General features: G+C 36.8%; 1 protein-coding gene across 1 annotated transcript in view; it reads right to left on the minus strand.

The window, feature by feature from the left end:
- The window catches only part of CCDC148 (coiled-coil domain containing 148), a 245,041-nt gene that overhangs the window by 68,346 nt on the left and 151,016 nt on the right, over positions 1 to 25,679 (minus strand). The window contains exon 11 of the mRNA XM_032857859.1: positions 18,427 to 18,567. Coding sequence (XP_032713750.1) covers positions 18,427 to 18,567 — 141 coding nt within the window. The remainder of the gene's footprint in view (positions 1 to 18,426; positions 18,568 to 25,679) is intronic.

Genomic DNA, 25,679 nt, shown 5'->3' on the forward strand with positions numbered 1-25,679 from the left:
GTCAATAGATAAATAAATGGGTGTCAGGTGGGATGGTAAGTGCTAAGCAAAAAATAAAAGTAGGGCAAATGAACAAAGTGACAGAAAAAGAGGGTGCTATTTTAAGTTTGGTAATTGAGGATGAAGTTTCTCTCTGTTAACACGATATTGGAGTGAGACCCTGAATGAAGTGAGAGTGAGTTATGCAGACATCTGGAAGGGTAGCATTCCAGGCAGCAGAACAGCCACTGCAGAAGCCTAAGACGACATGTGCCAGGGTGTTGGAAGAGGAGGAAGTAGACTGGTATGGCTGGCACAAGATGACTTAGGAGGAAAGTGACAGGATATAAGATCCAAGAGATATAGAATGTAATGCAGGAAGTGACATAATCTGACATGAATTTTAAAAACATTTCTTTGACTGCTGTGTGGAAAATGGCCTGGAGAAGGAGAATGGGAATGGAAAAGGAGGAGGTAGAGAAATTAAGAGATTAAGAAGTTATTATAATAGTTCCGATTTAAAAGGTAGAGCCTTTGTTTATGACAATAGATGAAGGTATCGGTAGGAGGTGTGCAAGGGGAAAAGTAAGAGTCAAAGATAATACCAAGGCTTTTGGTTGGAGCACTAGAATAGTTTCCATTTGTTGAGAAAAAGAAAACTGGGGAAGGGGTAGGTCTGCAGGGAAAAACAAGAATACATTTTGGGCGTACTATATTTGAGGCAATAGGATGCATGAATTTGGAGTTCAGGAGAGAAGCCTAGACCAGAGATGTTAATTGCTATTGTCAGCATATAAATGACATCTAAATAATACTGCATTGATTGAGATCACCTAGGAAGTACATATACTTAGAGCCCTCAGGGCACTCCAAGGCCCAGAAGTTAGAATGATGTGGAGGATCCATCCAAGTTTATTGAGAAGGATAAACCAGTGAGGTAAAGAGCAAGGGGAGATAAAAGCAGAAAGAATGGCTTCCTGGGAGCCAAGTATCAAGTTTTCCAAGGAGGAGGTGGTGATCACTTCTGTTTCAATAGTTCAAATAAAGTGAGGACTGAGAACTGACTCCTGGAATGAGCAATATGGGATCAATGATGACCTTGGTAACCACAGCTTTGCTGGAGTGGTAGGACAAAATAGCCCATGAGAGAGTGAATGGAAAGAAGTTGGAGACAGCGTGTAGGCATAGAATGGTACAATTTCTAAGGGAGGAGGTATGGGGTCAAGGGAGAGTATTTTTTTAAATAGAAGTCATAATGGCATATTTGTAGGTTAATAGGAAAGATCTAGAAGAGAAGAGAGGAATGGTGGTGGGAGAGAATTTGGGATGACCTTGAATAGGAGAGAGTGGATAGGGTGTAGTGTATGAAGGGGCTGGCTTTAGGAGCACAGATACTTCATGCATTGTAAAAGGGAAAGTGGGTAATGGGTACAAATTCTGATTGGTTTGTAGATGTGACACTGGAAGCCTGTGGAGATTGTCTTCTTGTTAAATAAGATACCGAAAGGTTAAAAAAAAAAAATCACATCGAAATCATTATTTTCTTTGGTCTCCTTAACAAAAGAAGAGCACCAAAGAAGCAATGAAAGTGGTTTTTAAAATCCATTCATAACACATGTCTTACACTTGACACTTCAATTGTGATCAAACTATAATGGCGTATGTAAGTGATGAATCACCACATTCTACACCTGAAATAATATTGTACTGTATGTTAGCTAGCTGGAGTTTAAATAAAAACTTGGGGGAAAATACCTATAATTGTGAGGTTTCTTATAAATTGTTTAGTCATAGCCCAAGGAGAGAAATCCTGAAGAAATATTAAGAGGAAAAAGAGAGACAGACACAGTGATACTGTTTGCACATATAGAACAACAAATACTCCTAGTAAGCAGATGACTAAAGAGTTTTAAAATTATCAGTTTCCTACCTATTTAGAAACTCTGAGTAATCTAGAACAGGGCCAACGCCATGAAAATGACCCTAAAGCAAAAAGTTTTAAACTGAGTTTTCTCAAAATTTATTAATCACAAAACTAATAGCAAACAGCAATCACAATGGTGCACAGCATAGCACAGTGTTTAGAATCATGAACTGTGGAGTTAGTCCTGCTGAGTTCAAATTCTGAACCTCTTTATGGTTGTATGACTTTGGGGAAATTATGTACCTTCTATGTGTCTCAGTTTTTTCTTTTGTAAAATGAAGATCACATTAGTACCTTGCCCTTAGGGTTGTCAAGAAGATTAAATGAACATAGAACAGGGCCTTGCATGAACCAAGCATTGTATAGATGTCTATTAATTAAATCAAATCACCATGAATAACCAAGACCTAGACAGAAAATATACCCAAAAATTGATACCGGGGATTAATTTAAAAAAATTTTAAAACTGCTTATTGAAAAATCTCTTCCAAAGAAACATACATCTGGCTCTTAACTAATCCAGGCTGCTTTTTTTTCCCTCTCCATCTGACTTTTTCTTAAAACTGTGTCCTGACAAAAAGTAGGAAGATCCTATCATCACGTTTTTGTTTTAGTTTTACTTTTCAAAGAGAAGTTCTAGTAGAAAATTTCATTTTTTTCCAGTTTTATTGAGAAATAATTGGCATACATCCTTGTATAAGTTTAAGGTGTGTAGTATGATGGTATGATTTACATATTGTAAGATGATTACCATAATAGTTCAACTAACATCCGATTTCTCATATGGATACAATAAAAGGAGAAGAAAGAAGAAAAGAATAAAGGGAAAATATTAGTTTCTCCTTGTGATGAGAACTCTTAAGATTTACTCTCTTTTAAAGATTTTTAATTATTTATTTATTTGTCAGAGAGAGAGAGAGAGAGAGAGAGAGTGAACAAACAGGCATACTGGCAGGCAGAGGCAGAGAGAGAAGCAGACTCCCCGCCGAGCAAGGAGTCTGATGTGGGACTTGATCCCAGGATCCTGGGATTATAAACCCAGCCGAAGGCAACAGCTCAACCAACTGAGCCACCCAGGTGTCCCAAGATTTACTCTCTTAACAACTTTGTATACACCAGTGTTAGCTATGGACACCATGTTGTACATTAAATATCTGTAATGTGTCATTCTTATAACTGAAAGTTTGTACCTTCTGACAATCTTCCACTAATGTCTCCTCCTGCCACCCCTCCTTGTGATCATAAGTCTGATCTCTTTATCAGAGTTTTTCTTTTAAGATTCCACACAAGTGAGATCATATAGTATTTACCTTTCTCTGACTTCATTTAGCATAATTACTTTCTCTGACTACACTTAGCATTATGATTTCACTTTCTCTGTCTTACTTCATTAGCATAATGCTTTCAATGTCCATCCAAGTCATTGCAAATGGTTTATTTCCCCATTTTTAATGGCTGAAAATATTCCATTGTGTATATATACCATGACTTCTTTATTCATTCATCCATTGATGGATACTTAAGTTGTTTCCATATCTTGACTATTGTAAATAATGGTGCTTTGAACATGGGGGTGTAGATATCTTTTTGAGTTAGTGTTTTTAAAAGTGTTTTATTTAGGGTGCCTGGGTGGCTCAGTTGGTTAAGCAACTGCCTTCAGCTCAGGTCAAGATCCTGGAGTCCCAGGATTGAGTCCCGCATGGGGCTCCCTGCCCAACAAAGAGTCTGCTTCTCTCTCTGACCTTCTCCCTTCTCATGCTCTCTCTCACTCTCTCAAATAAATAAATAAAAATCTTTTAAAAAATAATAAAGATTTTATTTATTTATTTATTTATTTGAGAGAGAGAGAGAGAGAGAGAGAATGAGATGAGGGGGGAGGGTTAAAGGGAGAAGCAGACTCTCTGCAGAGCAGGGAGCCCAATGCAGGACTTAATCCTGGACTCCAGCATCATGTCCTGAGCTGCAGGCAGTCACTTAACCAACAGAACCACCCAGGTGTCCCTGAGTTCATGTTTTTTGAATACAGCCTCGAAATGGTACAATTTGAATACAGCCTCGAAAGTGGAATTTCTGGATTATATGATAGTTCTATTTTTAATTTTTTTTGATCTTCCATATGGTTTTCCATAGTGGCTATACCAATTCACATAATCTCGCCACCAGTGCACAAGTGTTCCCTTTTCTCCGCATCCATGCCAGTGTTTGTTACTTCTTGTCTTTTTGATGATGGCCATTCTAAAGAGCATTAGGCAATATCTCATTGTGATTTTAATTTGCATTTCCCTAATGACTAGCAATGTCGAGCATCTTTTCATGTACCTCTGGCCTTCTATATGTCTTCCTTGTAGAAATGTCTATTTAGATCCTTTTAAAATGCCTAAATTTTTAATTGGGTTATTTTGGTTTTGCTGTTAAGTTGTATGAGTTTTTTTAATATATATATTTTGGATATTAACTTTTTATCAGATACATGGTTTGCAAATACTTTTTCTCATCCCATAGGTTGTCTTCTCGCTTTGTTGGCAGTTTCTTTTGACTGAGAACTTTTAATTTGATGTAGTCCCACTTGTTTATCTTTTGTTGCTTGTGCTTCAGGTTTCGTACTGAAAAATCATTACTAAGACCCATGTCAAGGAGCTTTGTTCCTGTTTCCTTCTAGAAGTTTCACAGATTCAGGTCTTATATTTAAGTCTTTAATCCATTTTGAGTTAATTTTTGTGAGTGGTATAATATATGGTTCCAGTTTCATTCTTTTACTTGTGAATATCCAATTATCCCAGCTACATTTATTGAAGAGACTATCTTTTCTCCAGAGTATTCTTGGCTCTCTTATCAAGTGTTAGCTGACCATATGGGGTTGAATTCATTTCTGGGCTTTCTATTTCGTTTCATTACTCTATTTGCTTATTTTTATGCCAGTACCACAATGTTTTGATGACTATAGCTTTATAGCACAGCTTGAAATCAAGAAGTATAATATCTCCTGCTTTGTTCTTTCTCAGGATTTCCTTGGCTATTCAGGGTCTTCTGTGTTTCCATATATATTTCAGGAGAGTTTTTTCTACTCTTATTAAAAATGCCATTAGACTTTTGATAGTGGTTGCACTGAATTTATAGATGGTTTTCTGTAGTACTGACATATTAACAATATTACTTCTTCCAATCCGTAAACATGAGATACCTTTCCATTTATTTGTGTCATCTTCAATTTCTTTTATCAGTGTCTTGTAGTTTTTAGCATGAACACATTTCACTCCTTAGTTAAACTTGTTAAGTATTTTATTGTTTTTGATGCTTTTGATGCTACTTGTAAATGGAATTGATTTCTTTGTTTTTAAAAATTTCATTTTTACCGTATAGAAATGTTCTGATTTTTGTATGTTGATTTTGTATCCTACAAATTTACTAAATTTACTGATTAGATTTGTCAGTTTTTGGTTGAGACTTTAGAATTTTCTATATATAAAATTATGTTATCTGCAAATAGAGACAATTTTATTTCTTCCTTTCTGATCCTGAAGCCCTTCCCTTCCACTCTTTCTTCCTTTTCTTTCATTGCCTGATTGCTCTAACTAGGACCTCCAGTACTATGTTGAATAAAAGTATAAGAATGAGAATCCTGTGTTGTTCTTGATGTTAGAGGAAAAGTTTTAATCCTTTCACCATTGAGTATGATGTCAGCTGTGGGTTTGTCTTATATGGCTTTTATTGTGTTGAGATATCGTGAATGGATATTGAATTTTGCTGAATAATTTTTGTGCATCTACTGAGATGATCATATAATCCTTTTCTTTCATTCTATTACTGTGATGTATCACATTGGTTGATTTGCGCATGTTGAAACATCTTTGCATCCCAGAGATAAATCCCACTTGATTATGGTGAATGATACTTTTAATGTACTTCTAAATTTAGTTTGCTAGTATTTTATTGAGAATTTTGGTATCTCATTCATCAAGATATTGACCTATAGTGTGTTTTTTTTTTTTTTTCTAGTTTCCTTTTCTGATTTTGGTATCAGGATAATGATGGCCTCAAAAAATGAGTTTGGGAATGTTCTCTCCTCATCAAATTTTTGGGAAGAGTTTGAGAAGGATTGGTGTTAACTGTTCTTTAAATGTTTACTAAAATCGAACAGTGAAGCCACCTGGTCCTAGGCTTTTCTTCTTTGGGAGACATTTTATTCATGATTTAATCTTCTTAGTAGTAATTGGCCTATTCAGATTTACTATTTCTTACTGATTCAGTCTTGGTAATCTGTATGTTTCTAAGAATTTTCCCATCTCTCCTAGGTTGTCCAGTTTGTTTGTTTGTTTGTTTGGTTGGTTGTTTTTTTGACATATACCTGTTCATAGTAGCCTATGATGGTTCTTTCCTTGTCTGTCGTATCAGTTGTAATGTCTCCTTACTCATTTAAATTTTGTTAGTTTGGGTCTTCTCTCTTTTTTCCTTAGTCTACTTAAGGGTTTGTCAATTTTGTTTATTTTTTCAAGAACTGACTCTTAGTTTGGTTAATTTTTCAATTGTTTTTCTGTTCTCTATTTATTTCTGCTCTAATCTTTATTATTTCCTTTCTTCTAATTTAGGCTAATTTTGTTTTTCTTTTTCTAGTTCCTTAAGGTGTAGAGTTAGGTTGTTTACGTGGGATATTTCTTACTTCTTAATGTAGGCACTTACTGCTATGAACTTCCCTCTAAGAACTGCTTTTGCTATGTCCCACAAGTTCTGGTATGGTGAATTTCTATTTTCATTTGTCTCAAGAAACTTTATTTCTTAATTTCTTCTTTGATTCATTGGTTATTCAAAAGAGTATTGTTTAATTTCCTGTGTTTGTGAATTTTCCAGTTTTCCTCTTGTTATTAATTTCTAATTTCATGCCATTGTGGTCAGAGAAGATACTTGGTACAATTTTAACATTATTTTTGCTAAGACTTGTTTTGTGGCCTAACATAAGGTATGTCCTAGGAAATGTTCCATGTGCACTTAAGAAGAATGCATATTCTGTTGTTGCATATAATATTTTATATATGTCTGTTACTTCCATTTGATCTACAATATTTTTTCCATTTTATTTGTTTTCAGTGTTCCAAAATTCATTGTTTATGCACCACACCCAGTGCTCCATGCAATATGTGCCCTCCATAATACCTACCACCAGACTCACCCAACCCCTTACCCCTCTCTCCTCCAAAACTGTTTGTTTCTCAGAGTCCACAGTCTCTCATGGTTAGTTTCCCCCTCCGATTTCCCCCATCTCACTTCTCCTCTCTATCTCTCAATGTCCTCTGTGTTATTCCTTATGCTCCACAAGTAAATGAAACCATACGATACTTGACTCTCTCTGCTTGACTTATTTCACTTGGCATAATTCTTCCAGTCCTGTCCATGTTGATAAAAAGTTGGGTATTCATCCTTTCTGGTGGAGGCATAATACTCCATTGTATATATGGACCATATCTTCTTTATCCATTTGTCCATTGAAGGGCATCTTGGTTCTTTCCACAGTTGGCAACTGTGGCCATTGCTGCTATGAACATTGGGGTACAGGTGGCCCTTCTTTTCACTACATCTGTATCTTTGGGGTAAATACCCAGTAGTGCAATTGCAGGGTCATAGGGTAGCTCTATTTTTAGTTTCTTAAGGAATCTCCACACTGTTTTCCAAAGTGGCTGCACCAACTTGCATTCCCACCAACAGTGTAGGAGGGTTCCCCTTTCTCCACATCCTCTCCAACACTTGTTGTTTACTGTCTTGTTAATTTGGGCCATTCTAACTGGTGTAAGGTGGTAACTCAATGTGGTTTTGATTTGAATCTCCCTGATTGCTAATGATGATGAACATTTTTTCATGTGTCTGTTAGCCATTTGTATATCTTCTTTGGAGAAGTGTCTGTTCATGTCTTCTGCCCATTTTTTGACATGATTATCTGTTTTGTGTGTGTTGAGTTTGAGGAGTTCTTTATAGATCTTGGATATCAGCCTTTTGTCTGTAGTGTCATTTGCAAATATCTTCTCCCATTCTGTGGGTTGCCTCTTTGTTTTGTTGACTGTTTCCTTCGCTGTGCAGAAGCTTTTGATCTTGATGAAGTCCCAAAAGTTCCTTTTCGCTTTTGTTTCCTTTGCCTTTGGAGACATACCATGAAAGAAGTTCTGCGACCGATGTCAAAGAGTATACTGCCTACGTTCTCCTCTAGGATTTTGATAGATTCCTGCCTCACATTGAGGTCTTTTACCCATTTCAAGTTTATCTTTGTGTATGGTGTAAGAGAATGGTGGAATTCCATTCTTCTACACATAGCTGTCCAATTTTCCCAGCTCCATTTATTGAAGAGACTTTTTCCACTGTATATTTTTTCCTGCTTTGTCAAAGATTATTTGACCACAGAGTTGTGGGTCCATATCTAGTCTCTCTACTCTGTTCCACTGGTCTATGTGTCTGTTTTTGTGTCAGTACCATGCTGTCTTGGTGATCACAGCTTTGTAGTAAAGCTTGAAATCGGCATCATGATGTCTCCAGTTTTGTTTTTCTTTTTCAACATTTCCTTAGCAATTCGGGGTCTCTTCTGGTTCCATACAAATTTTAGGATTGTTTGTTTCAGCTCTTTGAAAAATGCCAGTGGAATTTTGATTGGGATGGCATTGAAAGTATAGATTGCTCTAGGCAGTATAGGCACTTTAACGATGTTTATTCTTCCGATCCATGAGCATGGAATGGTCTTCCATCTTTTTGTGTCTTCTTCAATTTCTTTCATGAGTGTTCTGTAGTTTCTCGAGCACAGATCCTTTAACTCTTTGGTTAGGTTTATTCCCAGGTATCTTATGGTTCTTGGTGCTATAGTACATGGAATCAATTCTCTCATTTCCCTTTCTATATTTTCATTGTTAGTGTATAAGAAAGCAACTGATTTCTGTACATTGATTTTGTATCCTGCCACATTACTGAGTTGCTGTATGAGTTCCAGTAGTTTGGGGGTGGAGTCTTTTGGGTTTTCCATATAAAAGATGCCCATTCTCACCACTCTTGTTCGACATAGTACTAGAAGTCCTAGCAACAGCAATCAGACAATAAAAAGAAATAAAAAGTATTCAAATTGGCAATGAAGAAGTCAAACTCTGTCTCTTTGCAGATGACATGATCTACAGTATTGTTCAGATCCACCGTTTCCTTCTTGGTTCTCTGTAAATCTACCTGTTGTTTAAAGTAGTCTATTAAAATGTCTATTACTGTATTACTATTTATTTCCCCTTTTAGCTTTGTTAGTTTCTGCTTTACATATTTAGGTGTTCCAATGTTAGGTGCATAAATATTTACAGTTATACCATCTCGATGTCTTAAACACTTTTTCATTATATACTGACTTTCTTTGTCTATTTTTACCATTTTAAATTTAAAGTCTATTTTATCTGCTGTAAGTATAGCTACTTTTGGAGTTTTATTTGTTTTGTGTAGTTTTTTGTTGTTTGGTTGGTTGGCTTTAATTACCATTTGCTTGAAATGTCTCTATCCATCCCTTCACTCTCAGTTTATGTGTATCTTTAAGGCTAAAAAGAGTCTTTTGTAGGCAGCATGTCGTTGGGTGTGGGATTTTTATTTTTTTTATTAAATCCATTCAGCCATTATATGTCTTTTGATTGGGGAATTTAATCTGTTTACATTTAAAGTAATTTTCGATAGGTAAGAACTTATTATTGTCATTTTGTTAATTGTTTTCTGGTTATTTTGTAGATCTACTGTTCTTTTTTATCTTTTTTTTTTTTTAGTTTTGATATCTTGGTATTAATATGCTTTTACTTCTTTATCATGTTCTTTTGTATAATTACTATAAGATTTCCCTTTGTGGTTATCATGAGGCTTATATAAAATATATTGAATGAATTTATTTATTTATTATTTCATTTTTTTAAAGATTTTGTTTATTTATTTGTCAGAGGCAGAGAGAGAGAGCCAGCACAAGCAGAGCGAGTGGCCTACAGAGAGAGAAGCAGGCTCCCTGCTGGGCAGAGAGCCTGATGCAGGACTTGAATCCCGGACCCTGGGAACATGACCTGAGCCAAAGGCGGATGCTTAACCAACTGAGTCCCCCAGGCCTCCCTATTAAATTTATATTAAACCTACTTTAAACTGATAACAACTTAACTTCAATAGAATTAATATATTTTACACATTTACGTCTTTTCTCTCCCATACTTTAGGTTATTGCTATTACCATTTACAGGCGTTTTCTTTTCGTTGTGTAACTAATAACAGATCGTTGTATTGATGCTTTTTACCATATTCTTTTTTTAACTTTTAAGCTAGACTTTTGAGTTATGTACCACTATTACCATATTGCAGAATCTAACAATGACTATATATTTACCAGTACCAGTGAGGTTTATGCTACTTTTTTGTGTTTTAATTATGTTAATTAGCATTCTTTTACTTCCACTCAAGAACTCTCTTTAGTATTTCTTATAAGGCAGGTCTGGCGGTAATGAACTCCCTCAGCTTTTGTTGTTTGGAAGTTTTTATTCCTCCATTTCTGAAGGACAGCATTGACAATTATTTTCTTTCAATTTTTTTGAATGTCATTCCATTGTCTTCTGGCCTGAAATGTTTGTGTGGAGGAATCTACCTATGGTCTTATCAGGGTTCCCTTATATGTAAGTTCTCTCTTTTTTTCTTGCTGCTCTTAAAATTCATTCTTTGTCTTTGAATTTTGACAATTTACTTATCATGTGTCTCAGTGTAGCCCTATTTCATCCTACCTTTATGTCACCTGTTCATTAATATACTGATAGCTGGCTCTACATTCAGTCTCATATTAGAATGTTAGAATCAGTTAATAAGCTTATGTTAATGTTCATTTCTAAATTTTAATAACAAAATAAGGAACATTATGAACATTTTAAAATTACATGATCTTTGATTTCTTTTGGATAATTAAACTTCCCATATTACATTAATTTCTTTATTTAAATAATATTATTCAGAGGACTAATATTAAAAATTCAGAAAATAAACTCTGAACCCCAGTTTCTTCGGAGTCAGTTTTACATAAAATATATATTAACTATGTCCTCCTTCTGATGAGTATAATATCCTGATAGTTATTTTACTCACTAGGTTTTATAGCTCCCCAGTTGGGATACTTCACCAGATTCCCCAATAAAAAGACCAATAATTAAAGACAAACTCCTCCTCAAATGTTTACTGCAACTTTACACTTTTAGGAATTAGTAATTGAGAGAACCACAAAACTGAGGATAGGAAACAGTTCAACAGATTGGACCTCAGCCAGATGGAAACACTTTGGCTTTAGTAGCAGGTGGTTCCTTTAAAAAGAGGATGTTTGCAAGTGAGAAGTTTAGGTGGGTGTATGTTAGAGCAGACATCAAACTGGAGTTCAGAGAGTTTCAAAGACATATTTTCAAAGTCCAAGGCATTGATCAGAGTTTTTATATTCCATATTCTCCATTTATGAGAATGTAAAAAAGTGCTTTAAGCAGATTTAGATCACCTGAAAGTCACTGCATTACTGTGTTGCTGAGTGCTGCCATAGTGTTTTTGTAAGTTCACAGTTCAGTTGGTCCCCAGATATACATTACAAAATTTACAGTATTTATATCTTAAGTCATTTTAGTCTAAGTGGGATCCAGTTAGATCACTAGCTCTCTTTTGCACACACACACTCCTTTAATCAGTCAGGGGATGTTTTCCAGGCAGTGCTCTTATCTTAAACGCCCTTTTTCCCACTATCTAAGTCGTTAAATCTATATCTCCCACCCTCTGGAATAGCAAAGCTTGCACTGGAAATAAAAGGTAATCAGCCACAGGCATTTGAAGGAAATTGCACAGGACAGTTCTATATTCTGCAGTTCCTGCAGTGCACAAATGCATACAGTAGCAATTAAAAGCCTTAACAAAAAGAAAAAATTAATAGAGACTTGACGAACCTTACTGGAGTCAGTCAGGGCAAAATGTTTATATGTTAAGGCCTGAACTTTGATCAATGGTAGCAAAACTAATAACTTTTATTGGCATAAGAGGATTCACACTAGGAATTAATCAGACTAGCATGGACCATCATGTGAGGACAGATACCCAAAGTATGGTTTGCTGATACAGAACAAGGAAATAAGAGAAGAGGAGGTCTAGGCATAAAAGAAGGCGAAGGCACTATCCTAAACTCCCTAAGCAATCAGTACCCAGTGAGAGAGGCAGGAAAGTCACACTATACTTATGTGTGTGTGTGTATGTACCTACACAAATATACCCATTTGTAAATACTGTGTATATATGCATATATATTTAATTTACTATACATAGTCATGCTTAACTAATTGCAAACTTTATATATCTCACTCCATTTTGTATTTTTTAATTTTTCTCTGTTAACCCTTTTGCTTACTCATAAAGTTTGAAGATAAAAGAAACCCTTCTGTATTATTAGTTAGAGCTTCTACTAACCTAACCAAGAATTGTGTATTATCTTTGTGATGGAGCAGGTAAACACATCCCTTTAAAAAGATACCAAATTCATAGGGTTTTTCAACATTTTGAGGAACCTCCATGCTGTTTTCCAGAGTGGTTGCACCAGCTTGCATTCCCACCAACAGTGTAGGAGGGTTCCCCTTTCTCCGCATCCTCGCCAGCATCTGTCATTTCCTGACTTGTTAATTTTAGCCATTCTGACTGGTGTGAGGTGATATCTCATTGAGCAATTGCACTACTGGGTATTTACCCTAAGATACAAACGTAGTGATCCGAAGGGGCACGTGCACCCGAATGTTTATAGCAGCAATGTCTACAATAGCCAAACTATGGAAAGAACCTAGATGTCCATCAACAGATGAATAGATAAAGAAGATGTGGTATATATACACAATGGAATACTATGCAGCCATCAAAAGAAATGAAATCTTGCCATTTGCGACGACGTGGATGGAACTAGAGGTTATCACGCTTAGCGAAATAAGTCAATCGGAGAAAGACAACTATCATATGATCTCCCTGATATGAGGAAGTGGAGATGCAACATGGGGGGGGTTAAGGGGGTAGGAGAAGAATAAATGAAACAAGATGGGACTGGGAGGGAGACAAACCATAAGTGACTCTTAATCTCACAAAACAAACTGAGGATTGCTGGGGGGAGGGGGGTTGGGAGAGGGGGGTGAGGTTATGGACATTGGGTAGGGTATGTGCTATGGTGAGTGCTGTGAAGTGTGTAAACCTGGCGATTCACAGACCTGTACCCCTAGGGATAAAAATATATTATATGTTTATAAAAAATTAAAAAATTTAAAAAAATTAAACAACAACAACAAAAAGATACCAAAGTGGTGGCTGGGTGGCTCAGTTGGTTAACTGTCCAACTCTAGACCTCAGCTCCAGTCTTCATCTTAGGGTCATGATTTCAAACCTAACACCCAGTGTGGAGCCTATTTAAAATAAATGATAGATAGATAGATATCTGAAAAGGGGCAACTTCTGTTTGAGTTGGGTGACCTCTTACAATTTCATGAAGGACTGGGTATAATGTGTGTCACATTAAAGACACTTGGTACATACTTAATGAATAAATGAATGCATACATGGATGAATGATAATCCTAAATAGGACTTTTAGTGACCCCTTTGGGTTTATATACAATCTACTGTCAGTATATCTTACTGGAAGGTGATACAACCATTCTATGTATAAGGTGGTGAAAAGTAAAGCGAAGATTTTCCTGAGCCTAGATGGGTAGGTTGGTCCGGTGGTAGAAGTATTAGGAATGCCAACTTTCTAAGTAGTTTCATCAGCCTGCTTCCTGCCAAGAGAATTTTGGGAGGTCCAGGAGCCTCCTTTCATTTCATACTCGCTCTGTCCCTTTCAGTCAAGCTGGCAGTGTTTCTGAAAAATTGTCGCAAGAACCAAGTGAGCCTTTGCAGATTTTATGAGGATTCACTCCATTAGACAAAAGCCACACACCCACAGGTCTTTTTGAGATAATCCTTTCTCTCTCTCTTGGTTTTCTATTGAGATGGCTGAGAGAAATTGCCCTTAAACTTCCCAGAGGCTTTCTAGTTTGAGATCTAAGAGAAACACCCTTAATCTCCTAGAAGGGTCTTTTATATGACTGAATACTCTGACCCTGTGATCTTTTCAACACTGTAACAGGATTGTACATTCACACTTTCAGCCTTTTCTCTATGGCATGATGGTGGCAATAATCTCTTAACTCTGGAGTCTTTTGCCATTTACATAGATGGAGAATTTTCCCAAAGCATCAAAGCTCTCCTTGTTACTGTAAGCAGCAAAAAATCCTAGTGACACCTTCAACATTTCAGTAATCTTCTTTGCTCATCACATAAGAAGTTCATTACTCAGGAATGTTTTCCACCTAACTGCAATGCAGAATTAATTCCTTAGGCTTCTTGTCACCACATAACAGTGATCCTTTCTCCAGTGTTGAAGAACATGTTCGTCACTTCCTTCTGAGACTCAGAAAGCCACATCTTTACCAAATCAGTTGAAGGCATTCTAGACTTTTTTCTGTCATGTTCCTAAAATTCTTCCTACTTCTTCCCACTTCCTAATTCCATTCCACATTTTCAGGTATTTGTTACGGCAACAATTCACTTCTAGATATCAAAAACTGTACTAGTTTTTTAACTGCTGTGTAACACTTAACACAAATTTAGCAGCTTAGACCAAACTTACTTATGAACTCAGACTCCTTTAAGTCAGAAGTCCAGCATGGTGTCCCTGAACTCTTTGCCCATGATATCACAAGAACGAAATCAAGGTGCTGACAAAACTGAGTTCTCACCTGGAAGCTTCAGAGGAAAATATGTTTCCAAGCTCATTCTTGGTTTTGGTGGAATTCAGTTCCTCACAGTCGTAGGACTATAGGTTACAGGTTCCCATTTCCCTTCTGGCTGTCAGCCAGGACCACTTTCCGCTGCTAGAGTTTACCCACATTCCTTGCCATGTGACCTCCTCAATCTTCAAGCCAAAATATTTAGTCATGTCCTTTTCATGCTTTAAATCTCTGATGACCCCTCTTGTGACAAGCCAAAGAAAACTCTGTACTTTTAAAGAGCTCATGTGACTAGATCAAGTCCTTCTGGGTAATCTCCCTTTCCCAAGGTTGTCTGTGCCATATAATATAACCTAACCCATGGAAGTTATAATCCTGGTGATTATATAGGATATGTATCCCAGGAGGGCAGGAAATCTTGGAGCCTATCTTAGAAGCCCGCTTATCACAGGTGTGATTCATTGGCCCCTTTCAGTCCCAACAATCCTGAAGTAGAGTTTATAGGCTGGGAATTTATTTTTTATCCTTCTTCAGTGTCTATCTACCCACCCCCCTACTTTTAGCTCTTTAGGTCAGTATATTATTAGATTAAGAAACAATGGGGAGGGAATTTCATGATAAATTGTTCTCATAAGAATGCACAGATTCCCACACTGAGAGAATAGCTTTGATATGAATTGAGAAGACACCCTCCGAAGAGCAGAGCTTCTTAAATCTTCTAGGAAGCAGTACTGGCCTAGCCCTCTAGCCTGCATTCTGTTTATGATAACCTACCCTTTTTTATTTTAGACTGTTTTTGCTGTCTCCTGGTTATCTGTAGGATGAATGTAATTCTGAGTATTTACCAAATCACCTGAGGTCAAGGGGGACCATGTAAGTGCCAAGGTTCTACTGATGCGTGGGTCTATTGATATTTACTGATATGATGTCCCTTGAGGCTGAGAGATCACAAAATGATAGATTTCTCCCTAGAAACATCTCAGAGGTAAGGCTGAAGGTCACATGGCTGGTGGGCCATGGCTGTTGAAGTTATTCTGACTTTCCTGATAATGCTTCCCATCCTTCAGCAGTACAATGTGGGGGCTTCAGTGCTGGATTAGGAACCAGTAAAATTGGGAGAGAAATGTAACATGCTAGAGCAAGGAAGGAATCTGTCTCCTTTTAATATGAGCCTTGCTTGAAATCTCTATTTTTGCAGTGAGGCTGAAACCATCCTTGCTTTAATCCCATTGAACTCCAGGCATGAAACAGTAAAAAACCTCCTAAAACGCTGTGATGCAGAGTAGTTTTTATGTTATTCAAGCCATCCAAAATGCTACATCTAGTGAAAGGGTGGTACTGGGGCCAATATTACATATCAGGCATTTTAAGGTTCACCTAGCACAGTAATTTTGTTTCTTAAATAGCTCCTAGGGATAGTTTATGGAAAGACATTATTCTTTGATTTTTATCATGACAATAATATCAAAAGTGAAGAGATGTTTCTGAAATATTACCATTATCACCTAACAGCCTAGGAATAACAACTTACTTTGAGTCTTGAGATAAAACTATGAAAACTGGGTATCCTATGTTCAACTCAAGTTTTAAAGCACAGAAGAAAAAGTAATCTAATTTAAATGTCGATTTGAAAAGAGTTGGGCATCTACCAGGGTAAACTTTGGAATACAAATTAAAAATGTTATTCCAGCAAAAAGGCAGTGTCATTCCCTAAAAGACAAGTTGCTGAGAAGAAGAATTAGGAAAAAGACGATCTGTTATTCAGAAATCCTCAGGTGGGGTATTATACATGGAATAGTTTTTCTACCTCTATGGCTGCTAGCTTATGAGAAGAGAAATCCAGGCAGGTGAAACAGTAGATGAGGAAAACCAGAGCACCAGCTAACAAAGCAAGCAGTCTCAAGTCATGGGGAGCTTCTGATTTGAGAAACTAAAGGAGGGTTTCTGCCAAACAGTAAAGAACTAAAATTTGTCTCTAGCATAGAAAATAGAACAAAGAGAGTCTGGATTCATAGTATATATAAAGGCAGCCACAACTTTGGTCAGTTTGTCTGAGTGGACATAGAAATCTCCTTTCCTACTTTAAACACATAGAAATTTTGGACAAACTATAATACAACTGCACACAAACACACACAAATGCCCCAGTGCTGAAGATAAAGATGGAACTCAAAGTCAGAGCAGTAAGAGGCTGCCAGAGCCAAAGGGTTCTTGTACAGAACTGGGCCTGAGACAGGCCTGAGGAGCTGGTGGCTGGGTCTTTAACAGTAGCTATGAGACTTTTGTGCACGGGAGCTGGAATCATGCCTCTTAAGAAGAGCAAGAAGTCCTGTAGGACTTGTCCATGCACACAGTGAGACTCAGACACACCAAGACCACTCCCCAGAAAAGTGATAAGGGGGCTAACTTTCTGGTTAGGACCAGAGAAGGAGAAGGGTCATCAGAGGAAGCCAGGCTGGTGCTGTGTATGAGTGCTAAGTTAACACTGCAATCTCACAGCACAGGTCCCAAATCTCACACAATACATGCACTAGTCCTGGGCCAGTAAAATGTACAGGGTCCTAAGCAGAAGTGATCAAGAACTCTAAAGATGCTCTCACTATCAGGTCATGCTTCATAAAGGAAAGCACAGTTTGCAAAGGAGAAAAGTTTAATAACTTTGATTACTTGATCATTTTAAATTTCCATTGAACCGTAGACACTATAGACCAAATTTAAAGGCAAAGATGACCAATGAAAGAAAGTATAACTGACAAAAAGAAATAGTATCCAGAATTTATAAATAACTTCTACAGATTAATAAAGAAAAACAGACAAACAAAAAGTACTAATAAGCAATTTACAGATCTCTGTAAAATAAATAAATAAAATCTTTTAAAAAAAATGTTAAAAGCAATTGATGGCCTGTAAAGATAGGAATAAAATTTATGATCAAGACTGGCTTTGGGGAGGTAAGAAGGAAAATGGTACCGAGTACATCCTCAAGAGAGGACTTCAATGTAATCTGTAAAATAAAATAAATCTATAAAAGAATAAAAAACCTTAAGAGTTTCAATGCTAGGTGATGAGTACTAATGTGTTTGTTTACACCACAAAAATTGATAAAATAAACAAAAACATCTAAATAAATACCCCAGACACATGTTTAAAATCACATCTCAAATTCACTTTTTTCCTTCCATGGAATATCAGCAATCATTTTGAAGCTGTTAATAAGAGTTGTGATTAATTTTTTGAAAACTGGGAAGCAAATGTTTGCTCAAAAGTAGAGTGATGAATTCGTGTCAGCAAATGAAAAACAATCTAACAAATAATAAGTCAGGAAGTAAATTCCTTAAAGGGCCTTCTGGTGTGCCATAAGCTGCTCTGACCTTGGTACAATGTATTTTACTAGCAAAGACCTCTTTTGACAGTTGGTTGCTACACTGCAGTCAACCAAAATGTTACCTTTGCATGTTCCTACTTAGAACAAGATTTAACAAGTCATAAACCCTGACTTTTCTTTCCTTACGGCCTTTCTTCTAATCACAAGTACCTGTGCTCATGCAGGTTAATAAAGTGGATTCTCCTCCATATCCACAAATTTTGAAGCTTAAATGAACTGAAGCAAGACTCCACTAGAACCTTATGAATCTTTCTAAGAACTGCCTATGATGATTCCATGTCAAACACCAAGATAATCAGAACTCAGACAACTGAACATTCATTCACACATTCGCAGAAATAGCAGATTTCATACTTTCTTTTTCATCTCTGTTCTTTGTAACAATTCCTTCTCCTTCCAAAGCTTCTCTTTCTCCTTCTCCTTTTCTCTTCTTCTGGCAGAAATTTCCATTTCCAATCGTGCTACCTCTTCCTGGTGGGCTCGCCATTGAAGAACCTGAAATAAATGGAAATTCATTCCAATAACTATACCCAGTCAAGTGATTTTACAGAGGTTTTATAAGACTATGTTCTATATCAAGCAGGTGTCAAAGCTTTTCCAAATACACATTAAAATTCTGTGTGTGACGTGAGCATGATGTGTATGTAAGGGGTGTGTGTGTGTGTGTAAGTGTTAAAAAGAGAAAGCAACTTTAAAATCATCTCATTCAGGGATTCTTCACTTAGATTCATGGACTGAGATCCTAAAGAGTCTGTGAATTGACTTCAAAGAATCTATGAATTCTCAAAAATAGTACGTATAAATTTCTCGATTTTTGCACAGGATGTCTGGCAACAGGAGATGTCTTAAATTAATTCTGATACATCATGCAATGACTGCCATTGAAAAAGAATGGTCTATACCTATATTCATTGACATAAAAATGTCCACAGCATATTATTAGATGCAAAAAAGCAGGTGCAAAACTACATTAATAGTATGATCTCAACATAAAATATCATCTGTGTATTGCTATATACTTTACTCTTAGGACCCCCTTTGCTGCATCCCAAAGATTTTGAACAGTTTTTTTTTTTTATTATTTTTGTTTGTTTCCATGAATTTTTAAAATTCTTCTTTAATTTCCTGGTTGGCCCATTCATTCTTTAGTAGGATGCTCTTTAGCCTCCATGCATTTGAGTTCCTTCCAATTTTCTCTTGTAGTTGAGTTCTAGTTTCAAAGCACGGTGGTCTGAAATATGCAGGGAATGATCCCAATCTTTGGTACTGGTTGAGACCTGACTTGTGACCCAGGAGAATCTGGAGAATGTTCCGTGTGCACTAGAGAATAATGTGTATTCTCTTGTTTGGGATGGAATGTTCTGAATATATCTGTGATGTCCATCTGGTCTAGTATGTCATGTAAAGTCTTTATTCCTTGTTGATCCTTTGCTTAGATGATCTGCCCATTTCAGTGAGGAGGGTGTTAAAGTCCCCTATATTATTGTATTATTGTTGATGTGTTTCTTTGATTTTTGTTATTAATTGGTTTATATAATTAGTTGCTCCCATGTTAGGGGTATAGATATTTACACTTTTTTGATCTTCTTGTTGTACAGATCCTTTAACTAGGATATAGTGTCCTTCTGCATCTCTTTTTATAGTCTTTGGTTTAAAAATCTAATTTATCTGATAAAAGGATAGCCACTCCAGCTTTCTTTTGATGTCCATTATCATGGTAAATGATTTTCTAGCCCCTCACTATAAATCTGGAGGTGTCTTTGGGCCTAAAATCAGTCTCTTGAAGACAGCATACATATGGGTCTTCTTTTTTTAATCCATTCTGATACCCTGTGTCTTTTGATTGGGGCATTTAGCCCATTTACATTCAGGGTAACTACTGAAAGATATGAATTTAGTGCCATTGTATTGCCTGTAAGGTGAATATTACTGTATATTGTCTCTGTTCCTTTCTGGTTTATGTTACTTTTAGGCTCTGTCTTTGCTTAGAGGACCCCTTTTGTTATTTCCTGTAGGGCTGGTTTGGTGTTTCCAAATTCTTTTAGTTTTTGTTTGTCCTAGAAGATTTTTATCTCTCCTTCTATTTTCAATGACAGCCTAGCTGGATATAGTATTCTTGGCTGCATATTTTTCTCACTTAGTGCTCTAAATATATCATGCCAGTCCTTTCTGGCCTGCCACGTCTCTGTGGATAGGTCTCCTGCCAATCTAATATTTCTGCCGTTGTGGGTTACAGACCTCTTGTCCCAAGCTACTTTCAGGATTTTCTCTTTGTCTCTGAGTCTTGTAAGTTTTACTATTAGATGACAGGGTGTGGACCTATTTTTTATTGATTTTGAGGGGGGTTTCTCTGTGCCCCTTGGATTCTGATTCCTGTTTCCTTTCCCAAATTAGGGAAGTTCTCCACTATAATCTGCTACACTATACCTTCTGCCCCCCTCTCTCTTTCTTCTTCTTCTGGGATCCCAATTATTCTAATATTGTTTCATCTTATGGTATCACTTATCTCTCAAATTCTCCCCTCATGATCCAGCAGTTGTTTATCTCTCTTTTTTTCAGCTTCTTTATTCTCCATCATTTGGTCTTCCGTATCACTAACTCTCTCTTCTGCTTCATTTATCCGAGCAGTAACAATTCTTGATCGCATCTCATTAACAGCTTTTTTTATTTCAACTTGGTTAGATTTTAGTTCTTTCATTTCTCCAGAAAGGGATTCTCTAGTATCTTCTATGCTTTTTCAAGCCCAGCTAGCATCTTTATAATCATCATTCTGATCTCTAGTTCTGATAGCTTCTTAATGTCTGTATTGATTAGGTCCCTAGTCGTCAGTATTGCCTCTTGTTCTTTTTTTGAGGTGAGTTTTTCTGCTTTGTTATTTTGTCCAGAACAAAATAGATGAATGAAAGAACAAAACACTAAAACGGTAACAAAGACCCCAGAAAAATATACACTAAACAAATCAGAAGAGACCCAAAATCAGGAGGAAAAGAAAGGAAAAAAATATATATATGACCAGGCTGGCAAATAGAATAGAGCCATACACTTGATTTGGGGTGTATTTTGGCCTGTTAGAAGAAACTGCCTCCCAAAATTTTAAAGAAAGAAAAACATATGTATACAAAAATAAGGGTAAATTTGATGAAGTGATAGAATAAGACTATAAGAATGAAAATTTTAAAAGATTTTTAAAAAGGAATTAATAAGATAATAAGTTGGTTGAAAAAAGAAAGAAAAAAATTTAACAAAAAAAAAAAGGAGAGAATGTGATCAGACGGGAGACTAAAACAAAGCCATACACTAGATTTAGAGTATATTTTAGTCTATTAGAAGAAACTATCCCCAAAATTTTAAAGAAAGAAAAGCTTATATGTACAAAAAATAAGGTTAAATACAATGAAGGGATAGAATATGACTATTAAAATGAAAATTTAAAAACATTTTTAAAAAGGTATTGATAAGATGTTGGTTAAAATAGCAAAGAGGAGGGCACCTGGGTGGCTCAGTTGGTTAAGTGACTGCCTTCGGCTCAGGTCATGATCCTGGAGTCCCAAGATCGAGCCCCGCATGAGGCTCCCTGCTTGGCAGGGAGTCTGCTTCTCCCTCTGACCTTTCCCCTCTCATGCTGTCTGTCTGTCTGTCTGTCTCTCAAATAAATAAATAAAATCTTTTTAAAAATACAGCAAAAAGGAAAAGATTTTAAAAATAGAAAAACAAATCATAAAGAAAATTTTAAAAATTTAACTTTGAAAAACTAAAGAATCATGGGGGAAAAGCCATGAATTCTATGTGCTGTATTCCCCTAGCACTGGGAGTTCTGCAGTTCTCATTGGTAAGTAAACCTGGTCCTGGCTAGATGTTCTTGCTGATCTTCTGGGGGAAGGGCCTGTTGCAGTGATTCTCAAATGTCTTTGCCGAAGGCAGAATTGAACCACCCTTGCCAGGGGCCAGGCTAACTAATCTGCTAGGTTTTGGTCTCAGTAGCTTTTGTTCCCTGAATGCTTTCCATACAGCTTTGGAGGATGAGAATGAAGAAGGTGGCCTCCCAATCTCTGACCCCAGAGGAGCTGAGAGTTCGGGGCCCCCCTCTTCAGTGAGTCCTCAGAGAAAAGCAGTCAATCATGCTTATCTCTCTGGTCTCAGGCTGCACTCTGAACTCTCCTGGCTTCTGACCAAGCATTTCTATCTCTGGCACATGGCCCATTTGGAGTCTCCAAACCTAGCAGATTCTTACAGCATGCTCCTGTGCCACTCCAGAGCTGCTGCTTGTTGGGTCTCTACTTGAAGAGTAGTGGCCAACTGTCCTGGAGATCACGTTTTATGGCAACCCTGAGCTGAGAGCCCACTCCTCGACTCCATCTCTACAGCCAGCTTCCCCACTCTGATACCTGGGAGTTCTGCCACACTCAGGCACCCCTGGTCTTTCTGTGACTCTGAGGATCCTGAGACCACACTGCAAGGATTCCACTCCCCTGCTTAGCCACTGGAGTGATGTCCCTCCATGGAGGAGCCTTCTGAAAGTTCTGATTTTGTGCTCTGCTGCTCAATCATTTGCTGGGAGCTGGCCCCACCCCCTGTAGTCTATTGTCCCATATATCATCTCAGATTCACTTCTCTCCAAGTCCTACCTTCCAGAAAATGGTCTCTTTTCTGTCCACAGAATTGCTGCTATTCTTTTTTTTTTTTTTTTTTTTATCTCTTGCTGCGTTTGTAGGTATTCAGAATGGTTTGATAACTATCTAGCTGAATTCCTGGGACCAGAGGAAATTTAGGTCTCCTACTCCTCTGCCATCTTGATCCTCCCCCACTCATCTATATATCTATACCTAGAAAAAGACTTAGAAGGAGATTTACCAAAATAATGATACTGGTTATCTCTGAATAGCATCATTTCATGAAATTCAAATAATTTATTCTTTAAGTCTTTCTGTGCTGAGTGACATTTTTATAATAAATATGTGTTATTCTTTGTAGGCAGCAAACCAATGAAACTAACAAAATAGAAACAAACATTTACATGTTCTACATACACTAAGAAAATTAAGAAAGCAGAAAGAAGGAAGATGAAGATGCAGAATTCTTTTCAGAAAAGAAAGGAACTAGCATTTCCAAATTAATACCTCATATCTTATGTTTGATATAAGGATGACTCATTATGATAATACATTAAATGAGAATAGAACAGATAAAATGTCCTAAAATATAATGAATTAAAGTGACTAAATAGTTAAGCTCTTTGTGCACTTTCACTGCTCTAAGTTTGTTTTCTAAAAATATACTTTGTCTAATTTACCAAAATAACCAAGGAGGGGTGACTGGGTGGCTCATTTGGTTAAGTGCCCAACTCTGGATTTCAGTTCAGGTCATAGTCTCATGGTTGCGAGATGGAGCCCTGCACAGGGTGGGGGGAAAGTCCATGCTCAGTAGGGAGTCTGCTTTTCTCCCCCACCCCTGGCTCCTTCTCTTCCTCACATGTGCTTTCTCTCTAACATAAATAAATAGATTCCCCCACACACACACACACAAAAAAAAACAAGGAAATTCAGACTTTTGGTTTTCAGACACACCTAGGTTTCCCCATCTGCTGCTTGCCCTAGTCCTTATATTTACCATCTCTTTTGGAAGCCCATTCCTAGGATAAGATCACATGTCTTCTGTCCTGATCTCCCACTCCCAAACCATTCCTTCCTGTAAGCATTTTCCATCTGTAACATACTGTATTAAAATCAAGTGTCTTGTCAAATGTTGCTAGTGATGGTGGTACATCATGTTGACCCTGCTGACCATCTCTTCCCAATTAAAGTTCTTTCCTTCCTGACCCAAAACAATGTTATCTCTGCTTCTCCACTAATGTATACTACTCTCTTCTTTTCCTGTTCTGTCCATCCTCCACTCTCAACTCTCCTGCTATTTTTTTTTTTTTTTTTTTGAGAAAGCTAGAGAGCATGAGTGGTGGTGGTGGTGGTGGGTGATGGCAGAGGGAGAGAATCTTAAGAAGACTTCATGCTAAGAATGGAGCCTGACCTGGGGCTCAATCTCATGACCCCAAGATCATCACCTGAGTCAAAATCATGAGTCCAGCGCTTCACAGACTGAGCCACCCAGGTGCTCCTATTGCTAGTCTTTTTCTATGAACTCAGCCTCTCTATGCTTGTTATGTGTGTCTCCTATGAGTTAACTTATCACTTCTGTGTGTGTATGACTAAAGTGTACAATATCTGCTTTGTCTTTTTGTCTGCAATTCTATCCTAACAAATGTTTAAGGTCTTTACTATTTGCACGTGTACTCAAAATACAATATTTTCAAAATTAAACTCAACATCTTTAACTTTGCTACCCTCACAAGCCCTGTGAACCTGCCTCTTTTTTCAAATATCCTGGTTTGTTCTGTGGAACCACAAGTATCGCTATAGTTTGTATTTTTTATTACTGTGTACACCTATTAAAACAACTAATTCTTTACATTTTACATGTGGTTTGGGCAATCTTATATTTCTTAAGATCAGATGAGCTTTACTTATGACAAATCAATTTCTAAAGTACTGAAATTGTTCTAGGCCACTCTGCTGTAGTTTCCTTGTTCACCCAAAGTCTATGCCAAATATATTGAGAAAAATGCCAGATTTCATGGGGTTATGCCAATTTATCCCAATAGGACCTAATTTCGTTTTTGTTTATTTCATTTACGTTAATTTCGTAATTTCGTTTTCTTACTCAAAATCAATGCTTCATTTTAATTTAACTAATGTGTAATCTCTACATAGATTTTTTTTCTTCCTGTGCCTTTCCATATGTGACCATTCTTGTTCTTAGCTTCATGGTTTGGTCCAAACTGTTCTCCCGTCTGAAACACCCTCCATTTCCCCCTATTTCATTGAATGCTTCTTGGCCCAGTACATGTTCCACTTCTTCCATGTAATATTCTTCAACCCATAATCGTTTCTCTTTTCTTATTTCACTTACCATACATAGGTGTTCTCTAATCATTTTGAGCATAATGTTTAATTTTTATTTACAGAAGGGTCCATGATACATATGTATTTTGTCTTCCTCTTATACCGTCTAGCAGAGTACTAGCACATCATAGATGCCCAATAATTACCTTCTATGTAATTTACAAAACAAACCTTTTTAGACAAAGCCTAATAAATGAAGAAGAAATAAATGTATTAGAATATACCATTTTGTAACAGCTAATGAAATCATAAATCCTTGTTTATGATCATCAATGACTACTAAATACTTCATGTTAATAGCAGATGGGAAACTTTATAATAAAAGAATCAGGCTGGTAACAACTGAACACACTGAACAATGTTAACATCACAGAGAAACAAGCAGATATTTTGGTCTCCTGATGGAAATATACAACATTCCTTGAAGTATTTTTCCAAAAAATAAAAATGAACAACATCAACTTGCTAGACCTATATATTATGTTATGGGAAATTCAACTAATGGAGAAATAGTTACATGGGGATGTCATCAACAAAACTGAAATTTGAAAAACATTAAAGGACTTTAACAAAATACAAGAAAAAAGGAAAGAGAACTATTGATAAAGGAATTTAAGAAATATAGTAATCAAATGCAATGTATAGATTATATTT

The sequence above is a fragment of the Lontra canadensis genome, unplaced genomic scaffold (genome assembly GCF_010015895.1).
Source record: "Lontra canadensis isolate GAN:19392208 unplaced genomic scaffold, GSC_riverotter_1.0 scaffold13, whole genome shotgun sequence".
NCBI classification, from domain to species: domain Eukaryota; kingdom Metazoa; phylum Chordata; class Mammalia; order Carnivora; family Mustelidae; genus Lontra; species Lontra canadensis.